This window comes from Podarcis liolepis (genome assembly GCF_965112155.1).
Source record: "Podarcis liolepis genome assembly, chromosome: 4".
NCBI classification, from domain to species: Eukaryota; Metazoa; Chordata; class Lepidosauria; order Squamata; family Lacertidae; genus Podarcis; species Podarcis liolepis.
The window spans coordinates 97,918,290-97,943,446 of NC_139558.1; the positions used below are offsets into that span (position 1 = coordinate 97,918,290).

Here is a 25,157-nt window from a genome sequence, read left to right on the forward strand (position 1 = left end):
AACTTCTATCCAGTAGCCGTCACACATAATTGTAAGAAATACCGTATTGGCCCAAATATAAGCCGCACCCGAATATAAGCCACACCTTTAAAATTCAAGGCGGGGAAAGAAAAAAAAGGACAATACCCGAATGTAAGCTGCTCCCTTAAAATTCCGCAGGCACTCACACCCGTTCCGTTTTACCATATGTGTGTTTCAGCAGCGATATCGTAAAAGACAGTTTTTGTAAGGTCACGAATTTAAGCCACACTTTAACTTTTCACGGTCGGATTTTTTGGGGAAAGTGAGGCTTATATTCAGGCCAATATGGTATTCAGCTCTCTGAACTGTCACCCAGAGAGGCGTGCTATATTCATGCCTAACCACCAGACTTACCGTATTTTTCGCCCTATAGGACGCAATTTTTCCCCTCCCAAAATGAAGGGGAAATGTGTGTGCGTCCTATGGGGCGAATGCAGGCTTTCACTGAAGCCTGGAGAGCGAGAGGGGTCGGTGCGCACCGACCCCTCTCGCTCTCCAGGCTTCAGGGAGATATCTGCAAGCCTTGGGAGCCCGGCGGGAGTTCCCGCCAGGCTCCCAAGGCTTGCGGACAGCAGCCTGCAGCCCGAAACCCGGGGATCGCAGCACGGCACACCCCAGGCTTCGGGCAGCTCTCCGCAAGCCTTGGGAGCCCAGCACGACTTCCCGCCGGGCTCCCAAGGCTTGCGGATAGCAGCCTGTTCTGGGGGCTGGGGTCGGGGGAAGCTCGGGCTTCACCCGCCCCCAGCCCCGCAAGCTCCGGGAGCGTTGGTGAGGTTGCCCAACCTCGCCATCACTCCCGGACCCGTTCTGGGGGCTGGGGTCGGGGAAAGCTTGGGCTTCCCCAGCCCCGCAAGCTCTGGGAGCGATGGCGAGGTTGCGCAACCTCGCCTTCACTCCCGGACCCCCAGCCCCGAGGCTAAAAATGAAGCCAGGACAGCTAGCGGGATCCATCCCGCTCACTGTCATGGCTTCTTTGCTCTTTGGGGCTCGGGGGGGGGGAATAATATTTTTTTCTTTATTCCCCCCCCAAAAAAAATTTAAGTGCACCCTATGGGCCGGTGCGCCCTAAAGGGCGAAAAATGCGGTATTTCTTAATGGTAACTGAGGTGGTCTTCCCTAGAGGGATTACTATGTAGATTCCAATCTGTGGCTTAGCTGTAGCACCCATGTGAAAAACTGAAGCCTATATACAACACTAATGACATATACAATATATGTAGCCTTACCTTTTGTTCATATGAGGCTCCATAATAGCCATCGTTCAGCCCAAAAATAATTTCATTTGGGCTACGAGCATGTATCTGTTAATTAAAACAGTGCCATAGATTCAGTGAACTTGATTTTGAATTTCATTAGTTCTCCTAGCAGTTAAGGTAACATTCATTACAGGAATAATCAGTTTACAGACTTCCTTCAATTATCCAAGGTCACCATCTGCCCAACAGAGAGGAGAGGAATGTGGTATATGGTCCCAGGCATTCACTTCCCGGACCAAATGTCACAAAACGCAAACACAGAAGCAAGTATTGTGGCAACTTAAAAGACTAAAAAGAAATAAAAATCGCAGCCTAGGTTTTCCTGGGTCCGAGCCTACTTCACAAAAGTTAAATCCAAAAAACAAAACTAAAAAGGTTAGTCTCAAAAGACGATACAAAATGAAACAAAATAAACACATTTGACTTCCGATTAGACTCATTGTGTTATTATTTCTACTATGTTTTCTTTTTCCTTTCCCCCACTTCCCCTTCTTCTTCCTCTTTTTTCTTTTTTGTGCCTCCTTTCTTGGTCTTTCTCTCTTTGATTTGTTAAAAAAGAGATAAAAGTATAATATGAAAACTTCAGTAAGTTAAAAGTGATGATGTGTAATTTTTCTATTACTATTTATATATTGTTAAAATTGGTTAATTGTAATGAATTGATGTAGCAGTTACTGTGTTTTTTTCCTTTGTTATTGTTGAATTCTAAATAAAGTATTATTCTTTTTTTAAAAAGAAGAAGATACAAAACACTGCAGTAAACATGAAGGCTAATTTTTTGAAATCTGGCAAAGTGTAAAATTACTGAACCATGATTAAGTCGACCATTCACCAGTGCGGTGGGTCAGTTGTCAAGATGAGCAACAGAATCTCACTGTCCTATTACAATTTTGTCCAGCATTTACTAACTTTGTCCTTAAAATGATACTTAGGAGATCTGTTGAGATAGCCCAACCAGAACAGATGTCTGCTGAAACTTCCTCTAACTAGCCAACCCATGGTAAAAGCAGCATGTTTTTATTTTACCTGCTGGCCCACATATCTGAGTCCATCGAGATTGACCTTCCACTCTATCAGCAGCTGATGGGTGTCATTCTTGCCACCCCATATCCTCACCACAAAGCAGGAAACGGACGTATCGAGGCGATCGGGCATAAGACCAAAGTCAAGACTTCGCCATGTCGGGTTCTGTTGTTGCGAAACGAGAGAGACAGCTACAGTACACTGAAAATGTTCGAGGTTTTACCTGACCATGCATTAAGCTGTCTTATACCAAGACAGACAGACCGTTGATTCATTTAGTCCAATGCTTTTAAAAGAATGTGCTCTATCTGGCAGCCCCAACACAGCCATGCAATGGTGCCTATGAAAGCTTCCAATGCCCATGAAGTTTCTGTACTCCACACACACAACTCTCTAGTTTTCTACAGTAAGATAGGCCCTAGAGCAGAAAGCGAACTGGGAGGGAAAACGCTCTGAAAGGAACAGATTAAGGTGGCTGAAGAGGAGGGAACAGATAGGCAGGGGAGGGAAAGGGAAGGCAGCAACAAAAAACCCCAGGAAAAGAAGGAAGGGAAGTGTGTGTGTGTGTGTGTGTGTGTGTGTGTGTGTGTGTGTGTGTTTGATTGCTCGCTTGCTTGCTTGCTTCTCTTCTCTGGAGCCTACCATATTTTTCGCTCCATAAGACGCCTAGTTTTTAGAGGAGGCAAACAAGAAAAAAAATATTCTGAACGAAAACAGTGGATGTATGATTTTTGTGGTTCATGCTGTGGCCACAGACATGATATATGATTTGACAGTGAGTTTGGGGTAGCCCAATGCAAAAATCCTGAGGATCCATGTGCTTCGTAACCATGTTTTTGCGCCATTGCGGCCCCACGAAACAGTGTATGCGCGTGTGTTTTTTGTGCAGGCTGCACCCATGGACATGCTATGTGATCTGATGCTGAATTTGGGGTGACCCAATGTAAAAATCCTGAGGATCCACAGGGTTTTACCTCCCCCCTCCCAGGCAGCCTCCTTTATTGCTAGCATCCCTCATCTCGCTCCCGATTGCTTGCCGATCAGCGGCTTTGTTTCAACACCCACTTCCATCTTTCAAAAAAAAAAAGAAAAAAGCACAATCTGCTTTTCACCCCTGGGCAATTCAGCTCCAGGGACCACACAATCACTCCATAAGACGCACAGACATTTCCCCTTACTTTTTAGGAAGAAAAAAGTGTGTCTTGTGGAGCGAAAAATATGGTATTTTGTGTTTGTTTTGGGTTTTTCCCTGAATACAGTCATACCTCGGGTTGCGAACGTGATCTGTGCGGGAGGCACATTCGCAACCCGCAGTGTTCACAACCCTCTGCGCACGTGCATGACGTGATTCGGTGCTTTTGCGCATGCACGTGACGTCATTTTGCGTTTGTGCGCATGCGCGAACGCCGAAACCCGGAAGTAACCCGTTCCGGTACTTCCGGGTTTGGCGCGGTCCGCAACCCGAAAACGCGCAACCCGCAGCGTTCGTAATCTGAGGTATGACTGTATAGGTGGTGAATTGGATGTGACTGGCAGGTAGGCAGGATCCTGGGTTCCCCCACTCTTGGTGGGACACTCCAGTTGGTGAACAGGGCCTATCAATCCTTTGACATCACTATGATATTCATGCTTATAAAGGAAAATCTAAAGCCAGCTTAGAGAAGAGATTGCCAGAAGATCACTCCTTGCAGCATGCACAGTCGCCAAACGTTTATCGCAAGTTTTAACAGTGTTTTAAACTCTGACCAGAAGCAGCTCTGTGTTTACATGACAGGAAACAAAGCCTCGTTCAGCTGCCCTAAAAAAACTAATGCCAGTCTCCGGTTTAACGCAGCGACGCACACAGCTTGCCAATTTGCACGTAATGCCAAATGGAAACATTGAGACAGTTTGAACAATGTTTCACTCAAATATCTAGACATTTTGGAGAAAAGATTAATCTGGAACTTTGCTGAAGCCTCGCAGTGAAGGCAACTTACCAGAGAATTCTTTATCACTTCACTCTTATAAAATTCTAGAAAAGGAAACAAAATTAAAGAGAACATTAGAGATCAGACTGTGCAGGTCTGGGATACAGAGCAGATACTTACACTATGGGAAAAGATTTTTAAATTTGTATGAAAGGTAACTCACATACCAAAAAAATTATTTTATTCTAGGGAGAAACTTAATAAGGATTCGTTCAAAATAATAATGAATGACCCTTATGGAAAATAAGCTGCCCTGACTATGAACAAGGGGAACATGGTGCCAGGGGAATGGGAAACACAGGCGGTCAGAAAATCCATCGCTGCCACATTATGATGGCACCAAAAAGAGAAAGGAACTGGTAGGCTGAACACAGTGTAAATAGACAAACCTGCAGGATTCAATGTGGACGGGGAAGGGGGCACTAGAAGCCTAAGTAAGAGTCCGCTTTTACAAATATATTTCAGGAGCTGCAAATGCCTAGGTTTAAAATAAAAAAAAAATAGGCATGCAGGCACAGAGCACTGGAATTAGGTTCATTCTAGGTCTACAAACTTAAATACTAGGTCTGCAAACTTAAATACTACTGCAGAACAGTTGCTTGGCTTTTATTCCAGAAGGCAGGCAGTGCCTCAAAGAAGAATGTTCATTTGCTTGAGCCAGACGTTAGTTTAAACTAAAATTATTTGGCTACTAGGAACAAAAACCCCTACCCACTTTTGTCACATTATTATTTTTTTTAATTTGAGGAAACAGATTAAACCTGAAAACCTACAGTGGTGCCTCGCAAGACGAAATTAATCCGTTCCGCGAGCCTCTTCGTCTAGCGGTTTTTTTTTTGTCTTGCGAAGCAACCCTATTAGCAGCTTAGCGGATTAGCGCGATTAGCGGTTTAGCGGCTATTAAAGGCTTAGCGGCTATTAAAGGCTTAGCGGATAAGCGGCTAAAAGGCTATTAGCGGTTATTAAAGGCTTAGTGGATTAGCGGCTAAAAGGCTATTAGTGGCTTAGCGGCTTAGAAAAAGGGGGGGAAAGCGAAAGAAAATCGGAACACTTGCAAGACGTTTTCGTCTTGCAATGCAAGCCCATAGGGAAAATCGTCTTGCGAAGCAGCTCAAAAACGGAAAACCCTTTCGTCTAGCGGGTTTTCCATCTTGCGAGGCATTCGTCTTGCGGGGCACCACTGTATACAGATTTACCTAGGAGAAATGCCCATTTAACACAGTGGGACTGTGTTAAGAGTAAATATGGATAAGAGCAGATCTGCTGAATGAGACCAGAGGCCTCTCTAGTCCAGCATTCTGTTCTCACAGTGGCCACGAAAAAGGGCAACAGATGTCTCCCACTTGTGCATGCCAGCTATGTATTCAGGAGCATACTGTCTCCAATGCTGGAGATAATATAAAGCCATCGTAACGAGCAGCATAGGATTGTTCTCTAAGGAACCAGAAGTTAGATATACTTCAGATATACTGGCCTCGGTCCAGTATATCTGAAGGAGCGTCTCCACCCCCATCCTTCTACCCAGACACTGAGGTCTAGCACCGAGGGTCTTCTGGCGGTTCCCTCACTGAGAGAAGCCAAGTTACAGGGAACCAGGCAGAGGGCCTTCTTGGTGGTGGCGCCCGCCCTGTGGAACGTCCTCCCACCGGATGTCAAAGAGAACAACAACTACCAGACTTTTAGAAGACATCTGAAGGCAGTTCTGTTTAGGGAAGCTTTTATTGTTTGATGTATTGCACTGTTTTAATTTTTTTTGGGGGGGAAGCTGCCCAGAGTGGCTGGGGAATAAATAATAAATTATTATTATTATTATTATTATTATTATTATTATTATTATTATTATTATTATTATATTTATTATTATTATTATTATTATTATTATTATTATTATTAGAGTGAGTGCATGGCCAAGATATGATCTTTCAGGTCCAACACTCTACACCATACTATTTTACCACATGCCTACTTGGTGGAATGGAAAAATCTGCAAAAATAAATATAAAAATGGGAGTTTATAATGAAGCAAGTGATCCTGACACTACTATGCAAAACGTACACTGTTTCTACTTTTTCTGAGCAAAACATTTACATTTTCCATGTGCAGAAACTGAATCTTTTCAGCTCCAAATATAAGCATGCTACATTATTGTATTTTAGGAAGGGGGGAATCAAATTTATCCAAAATGTCAAACGATGACATTGCAACATATTCTTCAAATACTGCTTAAAGTAAGCATTCCAAGAGGAACAATCCCTGGAATAATTTCCTAGCTTCACTTCAGTATCATTTTTGAGGCTTTGAAAAAAGTAGCTCCTCCACCCTGAATTGAAAAGATAGTTCAGGAAGAGTCTCTTTAAAAGGACAAACTGCTAGGGTTACTGCCTCAGCAGCTCCAGTCCCTTATCTTTCGGTTCTTCAGTGTGAGAGGTGGTGTGAGTGGGAATACTTAGTCCTCAATCCTGCCACAGAATCCAGCGGCAAAGACTATGAACACAAGCACTGAGGTCATATTCTGGATTCTTAATGGTAGTTCAAAGCTTAGCTACCATGGAGATAAGCACCTTAGAAAAATATTAAGAAAGACTGGGCAGAGTCTGGGGACAGGTCAGAGGCACAGGGGTGGCACGGCATAAATTCTTTGTGTCCACAGCAGCCAGGAAAGCGAATTGCAGCTGCCTGCAACAGCTTGATGAACTTTCATCTACTTGCCAGTATACAGAGGAAGGAAGATCAGAACACAGAAACAGAAGATGTAAACACCCAAAGACATCGTACACTAAGCGGTATATGGGCATCTGTTAATCCTTTTGTAGCTACTACTGTGGCTCTTGAGAGGGATCAAGCTATAAGGTTTCTTGGGGATTAGTAAAACGGACTTGGGTTGCAAAGTACAGAGTTCAATCAGAGCAGAATTTGAAGGATTTAAGTTTTTAAAAAGTTTCTCTTTCAAAGATTAGGAAAGTCTAAAACCTCATTGATCAGGATTCAACACTTCCTATACTTTCTCTAGCCCAAACAGCATCAACTCCCTAAGAACACATACACACACATAGCGAGACTTATTTTCCCTCCTCCTTTGAATCAATTTTGGCCTTGTGAGACCAAGATTTTGAGACCAAGAATAAGTACTGAGCAGACCAAGACACTAGCTCTGCCAAGATGTCACCATAAATGTCAAGCCAAAACTGAACAAGAGATAAGGAACGAGAGATGATGAAACCAGCCACCCCAAACATCCTTCTCCTGCTCTCCCCTGGCCTGTAATGGACAAAGTATTGTTTTCCTACTGTGGTTTTCCCCTCTTTTACTTCCTTGCTTGCCCCTTGCAAAGTGCAATTCATGCTGCAATCATGTCACGTGAACTGATTTGCACCAGCAGACATTACCATACTATCTAGTTTCAGCCTAAGCATTAACCTAGAGCAGAGCTTTCCAAGCTGAGTGTCACAACACATTAGCGTGTCGGCTGCAGTGTGTAGGTGAGTCATGCGAACGCTCTTATAAGGGGTTAGTTTAACCTCCGGCTTGTTAGTAAAACTAAATTACTGTGTCGCAAAATGATGCATGTCTAAAAAGTGCGCCACCAACATGAAAAGTTTGGAAAACTGTGATTAGATCATATAAGGACAAAGAAAGAGAGAGAGAAATTATGGGAACTGGCTTACATGTACCTTTACATATCTTTGCATTATTACACAAGTGAAGAGTAAAGTAGGTGTCCAGGAGACGATAGCCATTCCTATTAACAATGTTCCGTGCTGCTATGTTCCGCAGGTGACGAAGACGCCGCTGTAAAGAAACATTAACAAAATTTTAAGAATGGAAGTGGCAACATAAGCATGATGATGAAAATGCACAACATACATTATAAGAAAATTAGGAGTCTTCGTTACGTAAAGCCATTTCTGAGCTAGAGAGGAGGTGGGGTTGCGGGCTTCACGCCCCTCCCCACACTCGCGGGGGCTGGCTTCAGCCCCCGCAATGCCAGGGAAGCCTCGGGCGCGTCATCCACGGGCCAGCCAATCAGCTGGCCTGGGGGGGCGTAGCCTCGCTGCTCTTAGGTCTGGCACGGCCGAGGCTTTCCCTCTTTTCCGCGCAGCAGCCAGCTAGGATTAATTCCCCTTCCCTCCCACCCGTTAGACTAGGCTCTCTGACGTTGCTATGGACTCCAGTCGGTCGCCGTCAAGGGGCCTGGTAGGAATTTTTCCATTTGGCAGATTGGCACCGGCCACTTGGTTTTCGCCTACCTCGTAGCAATCTGTCACAACTCCGCGGTATTGGCGGTTAGGCATTGGTGTGGGTATTTTCTATTGTTATGCAGATGAGGGGGGGAAGGCAGCACCATCACCTTCCCCCGAAACAAAGGGTAATCTGATAAAGGATTCCGGGGGGGTGTGGCCTTGTCCTAAGCCTATGGAGGTGTGGGCCTACAGCATGCTCCCAAGTGGTAACTCCGGGGGGAGCTCCTAGTTGACGTGCCTCAGCAGGACTCCCCCTACTGGTGGTTAACTCTTACCGGTCTTCAAGCAAACGGGTTGCAGCCGGTTAGTTGTTAGGACCAATGCGTAAGCCAATACCGCTCAATTTCTGTAATCAATAAAGTTGTGGCCTAATTTGACCCATTAACTCGAATTCTTGTGTCTCATGTCTTTATTTCTGGAGGGGTGAGGCGGGAACTCGCGACGCAATTCATTCAACATGTAAAAACTGAATTTTTATCCAAGTAAAACGTAATTTTATTCTCCTAACTTTAGCATGTTTCACAGCACCGTACACCTCTTTGACCTCTAATTTTCCCTTAAAGTACTGAAGCACAGGATTTCAACTTCTCACAGGTTTTCAAATTTCTTAGGGTTCCTCAAGAGTGCCACCAACCATACCCAAATGTTGCCAAACATTCCTTATCAGGGCCAGAAATGATGTGAGTTGTAGTGAGGCAACATCAGAAGGGTACCACACTGGCTAACCCTAGACTAGAGAATTGTGCCAATTATCAGAGCGGCACTCTCAGCCCCAGTGGACTTGACTTGCTGCACATTTACTGAAAACATTAGCCACCCCGGGTGCATCTCACAAACCAACACTGAAGCTGAAATAAGCCAAAGAGCAGAAGAACTATTTTGTCTGTTTTCTATGTACACAAGGACGGAACCACCAGGATGTTGCAGAGTAGGGGTTCGTCCACACTTCTAGTTGCACCACCCTTCCCAGGAAAACTCTGTGTTTTACCATGCTAACGGCAGTCCATGGAAAATCTGAATGCCATTTGTTCTGAATCAGCGGTATAACACGGGTTTTCCCAGAGAAAGCACCGGGAGAACAACAACAAAAAATCCCACTTGAACTTGTGCCTGGACCTGTGCCTAGAAGCACAGCACAGAAGGAAGTCTGGTTGAGCTTTAAGAGGAATTAACAGCTTTTTTCAACAGCACTGTGCCACAGTCACTTTCCCCTACCTCCTTCAGCTGTTGTGTTACTTTCCACAGTGGTAGGAAAAGATTAGTATTTCACACACATCCCTGCACACCTGGTACGATCTGAAAGATGCTGCATACAAATGAGAAGCACAATATGGATAGGAATGCCTTTTTTCTCTGCGGTCTCCGGCCATTGTCTACATATGGCTGCGCTCAACTGGTGACCTACAAGTAACAGAGTCCCGTTTCTCTTTTGACTTTTGCCTGGAGGAACCTCACATAAGAACTGCAAACCCTTTCAGACCCTCAAGCTTATCTCCTACCTACGCTTCAAGGCTCTCCTTTCAGGGGTTGCCACTTCCTCAAACCATTTCCTGAACTACTCTGTCCTCACTTTCCACCACCAGGTTTCAACGAAGTGTTCCAGAATAACAGAAGGGGGATTACCCAGCTTCAGAGAGCTGGTGGGGCGTACGATCTGCAGAGGGTGAACTCAGAACTCCTATAATCTCATGAAGAGGATTCCAGAAGCAACATATAGGCTTACAAAATAAGTGCTGGAGAAGCTTCTGGGGTATCTTCTTTGGCAATTTATGCCTTGAAGTATCAGATTTTTCCAGGCATTTCCCCTGTATTGTTCATATTACACTAGAGTCACCATTTGGCAGGCTACGAGGACCTGAAGCTGAAAAGTTAAGACGGAGCGCTTTCTTTGTAATTCAGCTGTAGTAAACACAATGTTCCCTCATCTGTAAAATGCAGAGGCTATCAACACAAAAAACTCTTTCTGCACTGGATGGATGCGGATGCCGGACAAGGGAAGCCTGGAGAATATCTGAGCCTGCAATTGATCCATGACTAACACCACACCACAGACTGACATCTTTAAGCTGCCCATGTTACTGGTTGACAAGCTTTCCCTACCACTCTGACAACTAGCACCATGTTCAGTGGTACCTCAGGTTAAGTACTTAATTCGTTCCGGAGGTCCGTACTTAATCTGAAACTGTTCTTAACCTGAAGCACCACTTCAGCCTATGGGGCCTCCTGCTGCTGCTGCGCCGCCGGAGCCCGATTTCTGTTCTCATCCTGAAGCACTATTTCTGGGTTAGCGGAGTCTGTAACCTGAAGTGTATGTATCCTGAGGTACCACTGTAATGTGCCTGAATCTGAAGTCTGACTGGAACAATGCATGGTGAAATTCCACAGGGCACAAATTGTGGTTATCAAATAGCTAAGTAGTACAGAATGGTTTAGCTGCAATTATTATGGAACATTATCTGTCCTGTCTTCTGCTTGATGTGCAAAATGTGATTGCATCTGAAGAAAAACGAATTAGCCAGTGTTGCCATGGATATTAATATTCTCAACTGGTCCTTCTTTGCGTGTATTAATTTCATTATGCTTCATACTCCTGATTAATTTTATTGCCTATTAGAATATTTCTAATGCACAGTGCATGCTGAGAATTTGGTATTTTAACCTTAATCTCTTTGTGTGATTTTTCTAAATTAGTTATAGAAGGTTTGGACATGAGAATTATAAAACAGATTTACCAACAAAGCCTGGACAGCACTACTACAGCCTACCTCCTTGCTTGTTTGAAGACCTCAATCACTGTTCAAAAAAGTTTAAGTTGTCAAAAACAAGTTTCCAACCCCACAACTTTTAAGGCAACACAATTTGAATATTTAGATCTTCTAGGGATTCAAGCATGCAGAAGTATAGTACACCAACTGGTACCCAGGTTGCTGAAGGTTATGACGGACAGCTAAGTTCAACCCCAGCACCTCTTGATTAAACACTATCTGAAAGGAAGGAGGGTAGACAGACCAGAATGCACCAACCAAACTCAGGGAACCTGCTTCTCACTGGCACACAAAGGTCCCCATTCCTAAAGGCACAGAGGTTTCCCCATTGCAATCACAAAGAATTCCTGAGCCACAATGCTAAGCTCCCTCTCGTGCTTTTATGTTGTGCCAAAATGTCTTCGTAGCCACTACATAAGAAAAGCAAACATCATGCCACCCAGTTTTACCACTTAATCCTGCAGAGTTGCAGAACTTATTTCCTGGAATTAAGGACAACTGTCTAGACTAACTGAAAATAGCTTTAGTTTAAATGACACTTAATATTGAGCTACTAAACATTCTTGTTGAACTTTCTTTGTGGCTTTGTAGGGGTAAGTTCATAATGCAGCTCTGAAAAACTGTAACTGTTACTTTGTACAGTGGTACCTCAGGTTACATACGCTTCAGGTTACATACACTTCAGGTTACAGACTCCGCTAACCCAGAAATAGTGCTTCAGGTTAAGAACTTTGCTTCAGGATGAGAACAGAAATCGTGCTCCAGCGGCACGGCAGCAGCAGGAGGCTCCATTAGCTAAAGTGATGCTTCAGGTTAAGAACAGTTTCAGGTTAAGTACAGACCTCCGGAACGAATTAAGTACTTAACCTGAGGTACCACTGTATAGGTGTTTGCTGATAAAAGTGCACTACATTTCGGGTGAATTAACAATCAAAGTTCTCATCATAGTAGCCAACTCCTTCAATTCATGTTTCCTCATGAATTGTGCTAGACAACGACCAGAAGCCTCATACTAGTGTCAAATGTGTTGACTGCTGCAGTATCAGAGTCATGTTGGAGCATTTGCTTTCTCTCCTGGAGAAAGAAGTAAGGAAACCGGCAAAGTCCACTCCAACTCAGCATTCAGAATTCGCTAAGGGGATTTTGCACCTGACTATCGGCAACTTGAGGGACACAGGTAGCGCTGTGGGTTAAACCACAGAGCCTAGGACTTGCCGAAGGTAAATAGCGCTTCCGTGTGCTGCTCTGGTTCGCCAGAAGCGGCTTAGACCTGCTGGCCACATGACCTGGAAGCTGTACACTGGCTCCCTCGGCCGATAAAGCGAGATGAGCGCCGCAACCCCAGAGTCGGTCACGACTGGACCTAATGGTCAGGGGTCCCTTTACCTTTACCTATCGGCAACTTGTGATGCGGGTGGTGCTGTGGTCTAAACCACTGAGCCTCTTGGGCTTGCAGATCAGAAGGTCGGTGGTTCAAATCCCCGCGACAGGATGAGCTCCCCTTGTTCGGTCCCAGTTCCTGCCAACCTAGCAGTTCAAAAGCACGTCAAAGTGCAAGTAGATAAATAGGTACCGCTCCAGCGGGAAGGTAAACGGCGTTTCCGTGCACTGCTCTGGTTCGCCAGAAGCGGCTTAGTTGTGCTGGCCACATGACCTGGAAAAACTGTCTGAGGACAAACGTCGGCTCCCTTGGCCAGTAAAGCGAGATGAGCGCCGCAATCCCAGAGTCGTTTGCAACTGGACTTAACTGTCAGGGGTCCTTTACCTTTACCTTTTATCGGCAACTTGCAACCAAGTGAAGATGCCCAGGTGCCAGGATGGCAGCTGATGTCTCCACTATGAAGGTGCATGGTTCTTGACTTTTCACACACTAGCAGCACATCCTGCAGAATTCTATCCATTATATTTTATCTGCACAATCAGAATGAATTTCGGGCACTAAAAAGTCGAATTGAAAAATACAACTTTTGAGCTGTCTGGCCCCAAAATGGCAACTAAGCATTCCGTTCTGGCGACTGTAACCCTGGCTTAAGGAGGTATGTGGCACCTAGTTGATATATCTGAGTTTCTAACATGGCCCCAACTATTTCTTTCAAAATCCCAGGGATCTTAACAGACCAGAGGAACAGAAGTACAAATAAGCCCCAACTGGCAGGAAAGTTCAACTCACAGAAGATGCTGCAATTCTAAACTAGGAATGCCAGAACCCTTTCCCCAGAAAGGCGGCAATGTCCACTTTTTGCTTTCAAAAATGCTAACTCCAAGTTGCAGGAACTATCGCAAAATGCAACCCTAAATAAGTGGGGCCTACTTCAGTAGAAGCATGCCTAGGATTGTGCTGCATATTTTCCACATGCAAATATTAGTGCAGTTAATAATAATAATAATTTATTATTTGTAGCCCGCCCATCTGGCTGGGTTAAAGCAAAGACCTTAGCAGGGAAATGAAAGTGGTACATATGGACGTCATACCTGCTTTCTACTCATAGAAAAATTAGGAAAGCTGCTTTAGCAGAAAGCTACGAGTTTATTCATATATTCCACAGATTCCAAAAGCCTCCCACACCTTCCTGTGTCAAAAACAGTCTCTTGCCCAGATGCCAAACCACACAATTTTCTCTGTGGCCTACAATGTAGTTTGACAGCTGTCCTCACAAACACCAGAAAACAAAACAAAACAAGTCTGGATATCGTACAATTGTGAGGTTTGAGAAAACTATCAATGTGCTTTGCTCCAGGCATAGCTACAAGCTAAGTTTTTAAACAAACCTCCTCTGGTCCAAAACCTGCTAATGGCTTGAAGAAATTTACAGGACTCAAAAGTTAAGTAAGTAAACTGGCCGATTTCCAGCCAAGCGGAAGGCATTTAGAATGAAATCTCATTTCCTGTTAACAGAAAAAATAAAGGGATATGAAAGCTCCCTAGATACAAGAATGCAAAGTTTACTATATTCTTCCATGTACACCAACACTTTCAACATGACATATTGAAAGTCTTGTTATCCAACAAGCAGCAGACAAAAAGGAGGACTTAACAGGTAAAAGTTCTACCCTGTTTTAAAACTAACGGGCTTCTTAAAAAACAACAAAGAAAAAGCTCTAACTACCATGTTAAGCAGACAATCACAGTTAGTCCTGCTCCAACCTGCTGACCGCAAGAATAGAACGCCTATGCCAAAGGATTTTGCAATCCTTGACTAGCCACAACAATATCTGCAGAAAATCACAAAAGTTATGCCTACATCAATTTAGAGATGTCTAGTTCTATAATAGACAGACATGTAATCCCCACAGATACTAAGGACATGAAATCCATTGCCACATGCAAGAAACCATGTTCCATCCACAACTGGGGGAAAAACAAAAACCAAAGGTAAGTGGCTCTAATGCAAGCAGTATTCTCTTTCCCATTACCTGTACTGGTTTTTACATAACAGGCAACACTTTCCCTTTCAGATATCAGTTTGAAATGTTGAGGCAGTGCAGAAAGCTAACTTGCTTGAGTGCAAGAACTACTCACGGTCCATAGTTGCAGCTGATGAAGATCTCAAATATTTACACTGTTGTATCTGCCTTTGAAGTCAGCATATCTCAGCGTTGTGCGTAGTATAGTGGTGTTGCAATTACTGTATAAGTACTTGTGTTCAGTTTGTACAGCAGAGCATAAAATGTAGGAGTCTTAAGTGTTCTCAGAACCACGTTAGCATGGGCTGGCTGATTATAGCATGGCTACCACACGTGAAGATGAATGTGTGAACAAACCTTAGAGATCCATCTTGTGCTCAGACTACATTTGATGGCAAAGACTTGTGATCACTTCAACCAGAACTAAGAGAAAGCAACCGTGTTTTTAAGTAGAAATGCATGACATCTGTCAAACAAGCATCCGAAAGCAGCTCTGCAACTTCTGAGAGATCAACTGACAGCAGCGTGACTGCTCCCAACGTTTTTACTGAAATCCTTCCAAGGGGAATTGCGGCTATAGGGATGATTTGTTCCACTAGGCTCCCAAGTCACAGCCAATAGGAAAACAAAGATCTGTAAGAACCTCATTACCTCCTAAGGTTCAGAAGTTTACATTCATTTTAATATAAAGACACATTTAATGCTTCACTACTTATAATAATGTTTGTTGCTTGGCAGTGTAAACAAAATGTAATCCAAGTGAGCATCAAGGTTAATATGCTAATGGCTAATTGGGGACGTTATGTTATTCTCTATTCCAGTGTTTCCCAAACGGTTTTGGGCAACGGCACACCTGTTTACCGGGAAAAAATCTCGCGGCACACCACCATTAAAGCCCCGCCCCGTGACGTCAGCGCGCAGCGTCACGCCGGGAGGGACGCACAAAAGTGAAAGTTTTTTCCCTTCCCCTTGCCGGGGTGGGAGGAGGCAGCAGAGCGAGGGATTGAGGGACGGCGGCAGCTGAGGCGGCGGCGGCTGTTGTGGTGGTGGCGGCGATAGCGGGCGGAGGAGGAGCCATCGCCGGGAGTTGCTGCTGCTGCTGTTGCTGCTGCTGCCCGGACATGCCGGCCTCCTCCTCCTCCGCTGTCTCGCGCTCCTCCCTTTTGCGCGCGCTGCCCCGCCGCTCGGCACCAGCACCGCGGAGCCGCCCCCGGCTCGACGCGGATCCTCGCCGCCGCCGCCTCTCGCCGCCCGACTCGCCCGCCTCCCTCCCACGGCACACCAGCCGGTGTCTCACGGCACACTAGTGTGCCGCGGAACACTGGTTGGGAAACACTGCTCTATTCCTTATGCTGTTTATAACTATTTCCTGGCCCAGAAATTCCAGCTTGTTCTTAATCGTTAGAACTAGATATTAACCAAGCAGCTATTGAGTGGGGTGTTCAGGGAGGGGTAGTGCCACTGGTGGGGGACATGTTGGGCTCCTTCTGGGGTGGCTTGTCCACCTTTGGTCCCTCCACCCAGCACTCAGCTCACACCTGTGGCTCCTAGAAGCTGCCAGAATGTGACAGTGGCCACACCCAACAAACGGCTTTGACTGCTAAACCAGTGTTTCCCAACCTTGGGCCTCCAGCTGTTTTTGGACTACAACTCCCATCATCCCTAGCTAGCAAGACCAGTGGTCAGGGATGATGGGAATTGTAGTTCAAAAACAGCTGGAGGCCCAAGGTTGGGAAACACTGTGCTAAACCAAGTGAGGGTAAGCCAGTGGGTCTCAAACTAGTTTGAGACTTCCCCTGCATGTGAAGACAGGCTCCAACAAACTGAGCAGACAAGGCCAATAGTGGGTCAAGAAAGTGGTAGCTGGGTGTAGTGGTTGGGAGTTACTTGTGCGTAATCCTGCTCCGTTTGAGCATTAGTTTGCCTGGTTAAACCCCCGGACTGCACAGCCCACCTGAGCGTGGCTGCCCTTAGTCACTCGTAGAATCTGTCTGTGGGCGTTTCTTAAAGCGCTGCCAACATAAGAGTTGTCTGACGCCCAATCGTCTCCGCCTCTCACTGCGCGGGAGTCTCCTGCGCAGGGTGGGCGTGGGCAGCGGGGTGCCTGGGCTCTCCTCACTAACACTAACGACTGCCACAGAAATAGGGCTCATAAATAATAAGCAATGGTCAGGGAGATACTAGAGGTGCTGCATCTGAAAGCAAAACCCAAGCAGCTAACATACACCTGACTTGCCAGACTTTAAAGCAGAGACTCTGCCTAATCCTTTAAATCAGGGATAGGGAACTCAGGGCCCTTCAGATGTTACTGGACTGCAACTTCCATCATTCCTTACCAATGTAAAACTGGCCAGGGCTGAAAGACACTGGTATCCAGAAAAACCTAGAGAGGAACAGGTTCCTCACCCAAGCTTTAAATGAAATCCTTGCAACTGTGGAGTAGGTAAGGGAGGAAAGTGGGATCAATCATAGAGCAAGTTGACCAGTACAGTGGTACCTCGGGTTAAGAACTTAATTCGTTCTGGAGGTCCGTTCTTAACATGAAACTGTTCTTAACCTGAGGTATCACTTTAGTTAATGGGGCCTCCTGCTGCTGCCACACGATTTCTGTTCTCATCCTGAAGCAAAATTCTTAACCCGAGGTACTATTTAGCAGAATCTGTAACCTGAAGCATCTGTAACCTGAGGTACCATGTATCTACTTCCTCTCTTGGCAAACTTTTAATGGTACACATGCATTCTCAAAGCATGCATGAAGGCACCAGGTGGCAGATTCTATTTCACAAAGTATGTTCCAAACAACAGAATGGGAAAAAAGATATCTTTAGTCTGCCAACTGAATACATGTCAAGAGGACGGTGTTGAGAAACTGCACTGATCACCGAGCCCTTCCACCACTGATTGAAGCAGAACTTCAAAAAGATAGCTGAAAGTAGCTGAGCTTTGAAGCTACAAACACACTATGCTATATTTAGGTAAGCCATCAAACAGAAGAACTGCAGATTTGCTTAAGCTCCGTGTCCCTTTCCAAACAAGCTTCACAGTACCACACAAGTCACATCAACAAGATCTTCACAAAACCATCCGTCAAGTAAACAAGAGGGAGGAGGAAGAATGTTAGAGTAAAGGGAGAAAAAAATGGCTCTCCTCTCATTTCCTTTATAATCAGGTAATTTTGGTTAAGAAAAATTTTTTCCACTTGAAGGAGGGCAGGAGAGCAGCATGGTAAAAGAACATGCATCATCCAAACGAATGGCATTTTCATAACAAACCACCTATTGAGAGGCAAAATACAATCATAAGGTATTTAATAACAAATACCCTGTCATTCAAAGAAGCCCTGCATGAAGATAGGAAGCTTCCTCATACCAAGTCAGACCATTGGGTCCATCTAGTTGTCCACACTGACTGGCAGCAGCTCTCCAGGAGATGCCATGGGTTTAAACTGGGTACTTCTGCATGCAAAAATACACCCCTCCCCTATTTTTGCCCAGTGTTTCAGAAGCTGGGGTGGGAGGGATACATAGACAATGATTTCATATATAATTTGCTTCATCTCCCCTTGTCATAGAGAACACTTTACGTTTACTTCCCGCCCCGGTCCTCCACTTCTAAATGCTTTCCTTTTCGTGTTCTCTTTTAGATTGCAAGCCTTAGGATAGGAATCACCTTATTTCTGATTGTTGAAAACCAGTCTGGGAGGCTTTTATGACTGCAAAGAAGTTAGCAGAAGCAGTATCAACAAATGCGTGGTGCAAGTGCAGCCTCCATTCATACCAGCCTTATTTTCTTCACCCTACAATGATAATACAAACTAATCTCCAACGGAAGGGCTGCACACCATTTACTACAGTGGTACCTCAGGTTAAGTACTTAATTCGTTCCAGAGGTCCGTTCTTAACCTGAAACTGTTCTGAACCTGAAGCACCACTTTAGCTAATGGGGCCTCTCGCTGCTGCCACGCGATTTCTGTTCTCATCCTGAAGCAAAGTTCTTAACCTGAAGCACTATTTCTGGGTTAGCAGAGTCTGTAACCTGAAGCGTATGTAACCCGAGGTACCACTGCACATGGGTAGGCAAACTAAGGCCCAAGGGCTGAATCTGGCCCAATCTCCTTCTAAATCTGGCCCATGGACAGTCCAGGAATCAGCGTGTTTTTACATGAGTAGAATGCGTCCTTTTATATAAAATGCTTCTCTGGGTGATTTGTGGAGCATAGGAATTCGTTCATTTCTCCCCCTTCAAAATATAGTCCAGCCCCCACAAGGTCTGGGGGACAGTGGACCGGCCCCCTGCTGAAAACCTTTGCTGACCCCTAATTTAGTACTTGGGACCACTAGATTTACAAGAGTTGGAAGGGATCCCGAGGGCCATCTAGCCCCAAACCCCTGCAATGCAGGAACCTATTGCCCAAAGCGGGGTTTGAACCCGTGGCTGTGGGATGAAGACTTTCCTGCTCTGCCGACTGAAGCCAGCCAGCCTTGGCTTTCCGTGCGGGCGAGTCGCTTTCGCCAGCTTACTTGCAAGGCTGCTAAGCCCTTCTCCCCAAACCGGAGCCCATTAACCTCTTCCTGCCCGGTGCACACGCCATGAAGGGGGGCGGGACACGCAACCCCCCTCTTCCCTCCCCACCCCAGGCGGCGACCCACCTGCTGAGAGGGCAGCTCGGCATGGAGGGCGCGGGAGGCCGGGCCCGGCGGCGGGAGAACGGCGGCGGTCTGGCTCATGCTGGCGGGGCGCAGGGGGCGTCCCGGCGGGAGCGGCCTTCGCGCCTGCGCATTGAGCCCCGTCCCTCAGGGTCCTCGCCGCCACCGTCGGGCACAGAAGGGTTAACGATGACGGCGGGGTGGGGGAAGGAACGGTCGCCGACGCCTCACCGGCCTCCTCAACCGCCCGAGACCGATAGCTCGCTCCCTCACGGAGCCATGTTCCTGCCCCGCACCGCTGGGCGAGAAGGGAACCGCGGAGGAAGACGCCGACGGAGGCACGCCGCCCGCCGATTGGCTCAAGCGGGAGGAGGGGAGGGGCTCCGGCTCGCCACGCCGCGCTCTCATTGGCCCGCAAGCAACGTCCATCCAAGCCGACGTCCGCGACGCCGCTGTTTGTATGCGGGGCTTTGAAGGGGGGAAACGCCGCCTCTGTCAAAAAGCCCTGAGAGCCGCGAAGTCAGAGCCCGAAGCTCATTGGTCGGCGGGCTCGGGAAGGGGCGGGACCGAAGGCTTAAGAAGCCATTCGCGATAGGACGGCGGGGGTACGTGGTGAAAGACGGTTAAGCCAACGGCGTTCCGGCCTGGGATGAGGGGGAGGGGATGGAATAGGAGGGGCGGGGAAAGATGCATCACGTGCTCTATGTTTTGTCACGTGACAAAAGCAGGGCAGGGAGGCCGTCTCCATAGCAACAAATGAGGAAGGCCTTAGGGATGCTATGGCCCACAATGCATTGCGCTAGGGCAATAACATCTTTTCTTCTTAAAGGGCGCTCCCCTTATAAATTGTGGGTTTAAAAATCATGCCAATAAATATTATTTGCATGTGTTATTATTATACAGTACCACATTTCTTTATCAGTACCACATTTCTTTATTTATGCATATGAAAGTGAGTGGGTGGTGACTGGTATTATGGTGACTATTTTATTATTAGGCTGTCTCTCAGTATATACCCTCCAAAATGTATCCGATGAAAATAGGGATGTCCTATTCCATAATCATAACCACAACTATAATTTTATTATTTATATCCCTACGATCTGATTCGGTTGCCCCAGCCACTCTGGGCAGCGTCCAACATAAATAAAAGCATAATCAAACATTAAACATTTTTCCCCCCAAAAAAGAAACCCTCTATATAGGGCTGTCTTTAGATGTCTTCTAAAAGTTGTAATAGTTACTTTTCTCCTTGCTCGAGGATCGCATAACTCCATACGATCCAATGTTTCTCCAGTGAAAATAAGGATGTCCTAAGGAAAAGCAGGACATTCTGGAATGAAATCAGAAACCAGGATGGCTTCTGTAAATCCGGGGCTGTCCTTGGAAAATTGGGACACTTAGCGGGTTTATCAGCATGCTTTTTAATTATGTTTTTATTGCTGATGTTCTGCAATGTGTTTTAAATGTTTCAATGTGTTTTTAATGGGCAGGGACTGAAGCTAAAGTTTCCATGTAGCCATCGTGACATGTTCCTGTTTTCTAGCTTGGCCTCCTAGGAGGGCCCTGAAAAAATAGGGCACATACTCCCTGTGCCCCTTTTACATGCTGCTTGACAGACAATGCAACAGGAGGCTGTGTCAGCTACATGGGCAAAGAAAAATCACTTTATATGTGTTGTTTATGCATTCTAACACTGTGACACCAGGCGGTGCTGTGGAATTCAGTTTTTGCCAACTTGGTTTCTCTTACAAAGTTTGCAATACGATTAACCTAAGGTGGCCAGACTTCCCTGTTTCCCGGGGATAGTCCTTGGATTTACAAATCAGTCCCCTGACAAAATCCATCTATTTAGTAGGAAGTTGAAAAGTGTCCCCAGATTCATTGAAAAAAATCTGGTAACCTTAGATTAACCGAAACGCTTCTTTGATGTGTCTGGCATCCAGCCTCAGTCTGTAAGAGCCGCAACCGCCCTTCATAAGAGGAGATCTGGCAGACTGGCCCGGAAGCCCATCTACAGCACCATTTTGTTTCCCACAGCAGCAAAACCCAAGCAAGGCATGAGCGTAGCAGCTCTTTCCTCCTTCGGAGAATCCTGCGCCTGCAGTCAAAGCAACTGGGGCTGGGAGGGCAAGCCATTTTGTGCTCTGGAGGTCGAAACAAGCAGCGCTCGTCTGTTTTCACGTCTTTGTTCACATTAATCACTTGGCTTCCAAGCATCTGAGAGTAAGAGCTTAGCAGGCTTATGTCTTCTGGGTTCATGCGAGGGATTCAGCACAATCCTCCTAGCAAGGAAGCCACTTGCTGTCTGCAAAAGCCCTGCGCTCTGCAAAAGGCTTGCAGGCGCTTTTCTCTTGCTCCCACACACGTTTGTCTGCAGGGGGATAAAATACAGTTAATTACTGTATTTTTCGCCCTATAGGGCGCACCGGCTCATAGGGCGCACCTAGATTGGGGGGGGGGGATAAAGAAAAAAAATTATCCCCCCCCCCAGGCGCGGGGCTGGGGCGGGGGAAGCCCAAGCTTCCCCCGACCCCAGACCCCAGAACAGGCTGCTATCCGCAAGCCTTGAGAGCCCGGCAGGAACTCCCGCTGGGCTCCAAGGGCTTGTGGATAGCTTCCTGAAGCCTGGAGAGCGAGAGGGGTTGGTGCGCACTGACCCCTCTCGCTCTCCAGGCTTCAGCGAAAGCCTGCATTCACCCCATAGGACGCACACACATTTCCCCTTCATTTTTGGAGGGGGGAAAGTGTGTCCTATAGGGCAAAAAATACGGTATATTCCCTCACCTACCTAATAAAACCCACCATTAGCTTCAGCTGGAAATTTACCTGTCGGCTCTACTGCCTGTTGTGGCTGGCAGAAGGGGGTGGATAAGGTCAGGGAATAATAAGGCCATACCTGCATTTCTCTGGAGGTATGATGTTGTCCTTCAGCATCCTGGCTCCATGTATGCTGGCAGCTTTGGCACATCCTCGTCTCTCCCACCCCAAGAGGTACGCTCCAAGGTTAATGGTTCATGTGCCAGCATCTTCTAGAACAGGTGTGCAGAACCTTTTTCAGCCTGAGGAGTGTATTCCTTTCTGGTCAATCATCCAAGGGCCACATAGCAGCAATGGACTTTGCCAAAGGCAAAAATGACACACATGTACATTTTACCTTCGGACAGTTGGATGGATCCTACACACTCATCCCTATGCGCCATCCAGACAAGCCAGAGGTATGATCAGAGTTCAAGGATGCGCTGCAGCCAAGCAAAAAAAAACTTGGGGGGGGGGCAAGCAGGGCAGAGGCGGTTTAGGATGGGAGCTTTCCGTCTCCTAGATGGGCTCCCTTCCCAGGTGGACAAGCCCCATCTGCCCCTCATATTTATTTTTTGGGGGGAGCCAAAGTTGTTGAGCTTTTTGGGGGGAGCCAGAACTTCTTTGGCGGACATCATGTGCTTGCGACGAGGAGGCTGTGTCAGGAGTGCGTGCAGGAGCCGGGCCCTGTGACCAGTAGGGCTTCGCAGGACTGGGGCTTTCTTAAGTTTATTCTGAAGAGGCAAGGCGTGGCCACACAGGTGAGGCTGATTGGTTACTCACAGCACCTGGTGGCAAGAGCCAGGAAAGGATATAAGGTCAGCAGATCCCTTTGTCTCTTTGCCACAGCAACATGTTTCCCACCTTGCTGCGTTTGACTTCTTAACTCCTGGTTTCCTGACCCTCAGGCCCTTGGCTTCTTGATTCCCGACTCGCAGTCCTTCGGACCCTTGGCTTCCTCCGGACTCCCATTCCTGCTCCCACCCCGCCATCTTGCCCATACCATAATAATGACCCACCTAGAGTGGTGCTGTGGTCTAAACCACTGAGCCTCTTGGGCTTTGCTGATCGGAAGGTCGGCGGTTTGAATCCCTGCAACAGGGTGAGCTTCTGTTGCTCTGTCCCAGCTCCTGCCAACCTAGCAGTTTGAAAGCACGCTGGTGCAAGTAAATAGGTACCGCTGTGGCAGGAAGGTAAACGGCATTTCTGTGTGCTCTGGTTTCCATCACGGAGTCCCGTTGCGTCAGAAGCGGTTTAGTCCTGCTGGCCACATTACCTGGAAAGCTGTCTGTGGACAAACGCCGGCTCCCTCGGCCTGAAAGCGTGATGAGCGCCGCAACCCCATAGTCACCTTTGACTGGACTTTACCTTTTTACTATAATAATAAAAAGTTACAATGAATGCTCATGGCTTGCCCACTTTGCCTCTGGAGCCACCCACTCCAGTGTGGCCCCTGTAAGATTACGTGGAAGGGAATGTGGCCATCAGACCGAAAAGCTCCCCCTGTCCCGTGTATGGTGTTATGTACTGAAGTTCTCACCCTGGGCCAGCAGGGGGATACTGTAGATAGTTATGCAAATGAAGGATCGAAAGTGACGTTCAATGATTTGATAGTTTTAGAAAGTTGTTACAGTAACGAGGTTCTGGAGCTCTATATAAGCAGGCTGACTGAGCCCTTCAGTTCAGTTCTGTTCCAGCTTACAAATAAAGAGCTGCTTTGGAGAAATCGCTGTGTCGTCTAATATTTTCACCTACAACTTAACATATGTGTCACGGGCTGCCTCTGGTCTCAGCTCACAAAAGACCAACGCCAAGCTCTTCTTATATACAAGGATGTTTATTGCAGTTCATTATTGGTTCCACAACCGAGGCGTGCAGCCCCGAGTGTCTAACGTCAGACATTTGAAGTCCCCTCTGACTCGGTCCCGCCCCTGCACCAACTTATGAGGCTTGTGCTAGACCACCGCTTCCTGTCTTTCCTTTTCCGCAGGGTCTTTCTGCCCCCCTGGGTTCCTTCCCTCCTGCTCTCTCCCGAAGCGGATTCCTGAGATGCCTGTTCCCCCCTCCTTCGTGCTTTGGGGCTGGGCTCCTCCTCCGGGCTTTCTCCATTTCCGCGCGCCTCCACATTTGAACTTGGCGCGCGCTCGCTACCCCTGACCTTCCTTTTGACACTGACACTACTCCCTGTACTACTCTCCCCCTCTTCCGGCAGGACGTTCTCCCCAGATCTCCTTCCCCTGTCTCTTTCCTGCTCCGCTCCGTGTGTCACACTGGGAACTCCCCTCTCTTCCCTTCGTTCCTGCTGGGAAGCCGGCCCCGATCTCCCACTCCCGCTCGGGGTTTCCCTGCTGCTTCCCTGCTCCTGGCAGGTCCCCCCTGTGACCCCCCTTGTCCTGACTAGGGGCGCCCCTCCTGAGAATCCTCCGATTCACTTGAGAGACTCATGGAAGATCTCAAGTCATTGTCATCCTCTTCCTCACTGTCCTGGGATTCTTCCTCGTCGCTCTCCGTCTCCTCCCTCACCTGTGTCTCTGTCTCTGAACCCCTGACAATATGGAATATAAATTTCTGAGGGCGCACCCAGTTTTCATTGGCATATGCTAAAAAAAGCAGGCCAAAGTCAGCAAAGGTTTATGTCATGGGTAGGCAAACTAAGGCCCGCGGGCCGGATCTGGCCCAATCACCTTCTAAATCCGGCCCATGGACGGTCCAGGAATCAGCATGTTTTTACATGAGTAGAATGTGTCCTTTTATTTAAAATGCATCTCTGGGTGATTTGCGGGGCATAGGAATTCGTTATTATTTTTTCAAAATATAGTCCGGTCCCCCACAAGGCCTGAGGGACAGTGGACCGGCCCCCTGCTGAGAAAGTTTGCTGACCCCTGGTATGTGCTGTAATAAATACCGTATTTTTCGCCCTATAGGACGCACTTTTCCCCCTCCAAAAATGAAGGGGAAATGTGTGTGCGTCCTATGGGGCGAATGCAGGCTTTCGCTGAAGCCTGGAGAGTGAGAGGGGTCGGTGCGCAC

The 25,157-nt window shown here is 46.9% G+C and overlaps 1 protein-coding gene across 1 annotated transcript in view; it reads right to left on the reverse strand.

Annotated features, from left to right (window-relative positions):
* The window catches only part of UVRAG (UV radiation resistance associated), an 87,758-nt gene extending 67,828 nt beyond the window's left edge, over nt 1–19,930 (reverse strand). The window contains exons 1-5 of the mRNA XM_083499614.1: nt 19,332–19,930; nt 7,943–8,060; nt 4,280–4,314; nt 2,304–2,465; nt 1,248–1,322 (exon numbers count right to left, since the gene is read on the reverse strand). Of these exons, the coding sequence (XP_083355740.1) occupies nt 1,248–1,322; nt 2,304–2,465; nt 4,280–4,314; nt 7,943–8,060; nt 19,332–19,409 (468 nt within the window). The 5' untranslated portion in view covers nt 19,410–19,930. The remainder of the gene's footprint in view (nt 1–1,247; nt 1,323–2,303; nt 2,466–4,279; nt 4,315–7,942; nt 8,061–19,331) is intronic.
* Between the last annotated feature and the right edge of the window lie 5,227 nt (nt 19,931–25,157).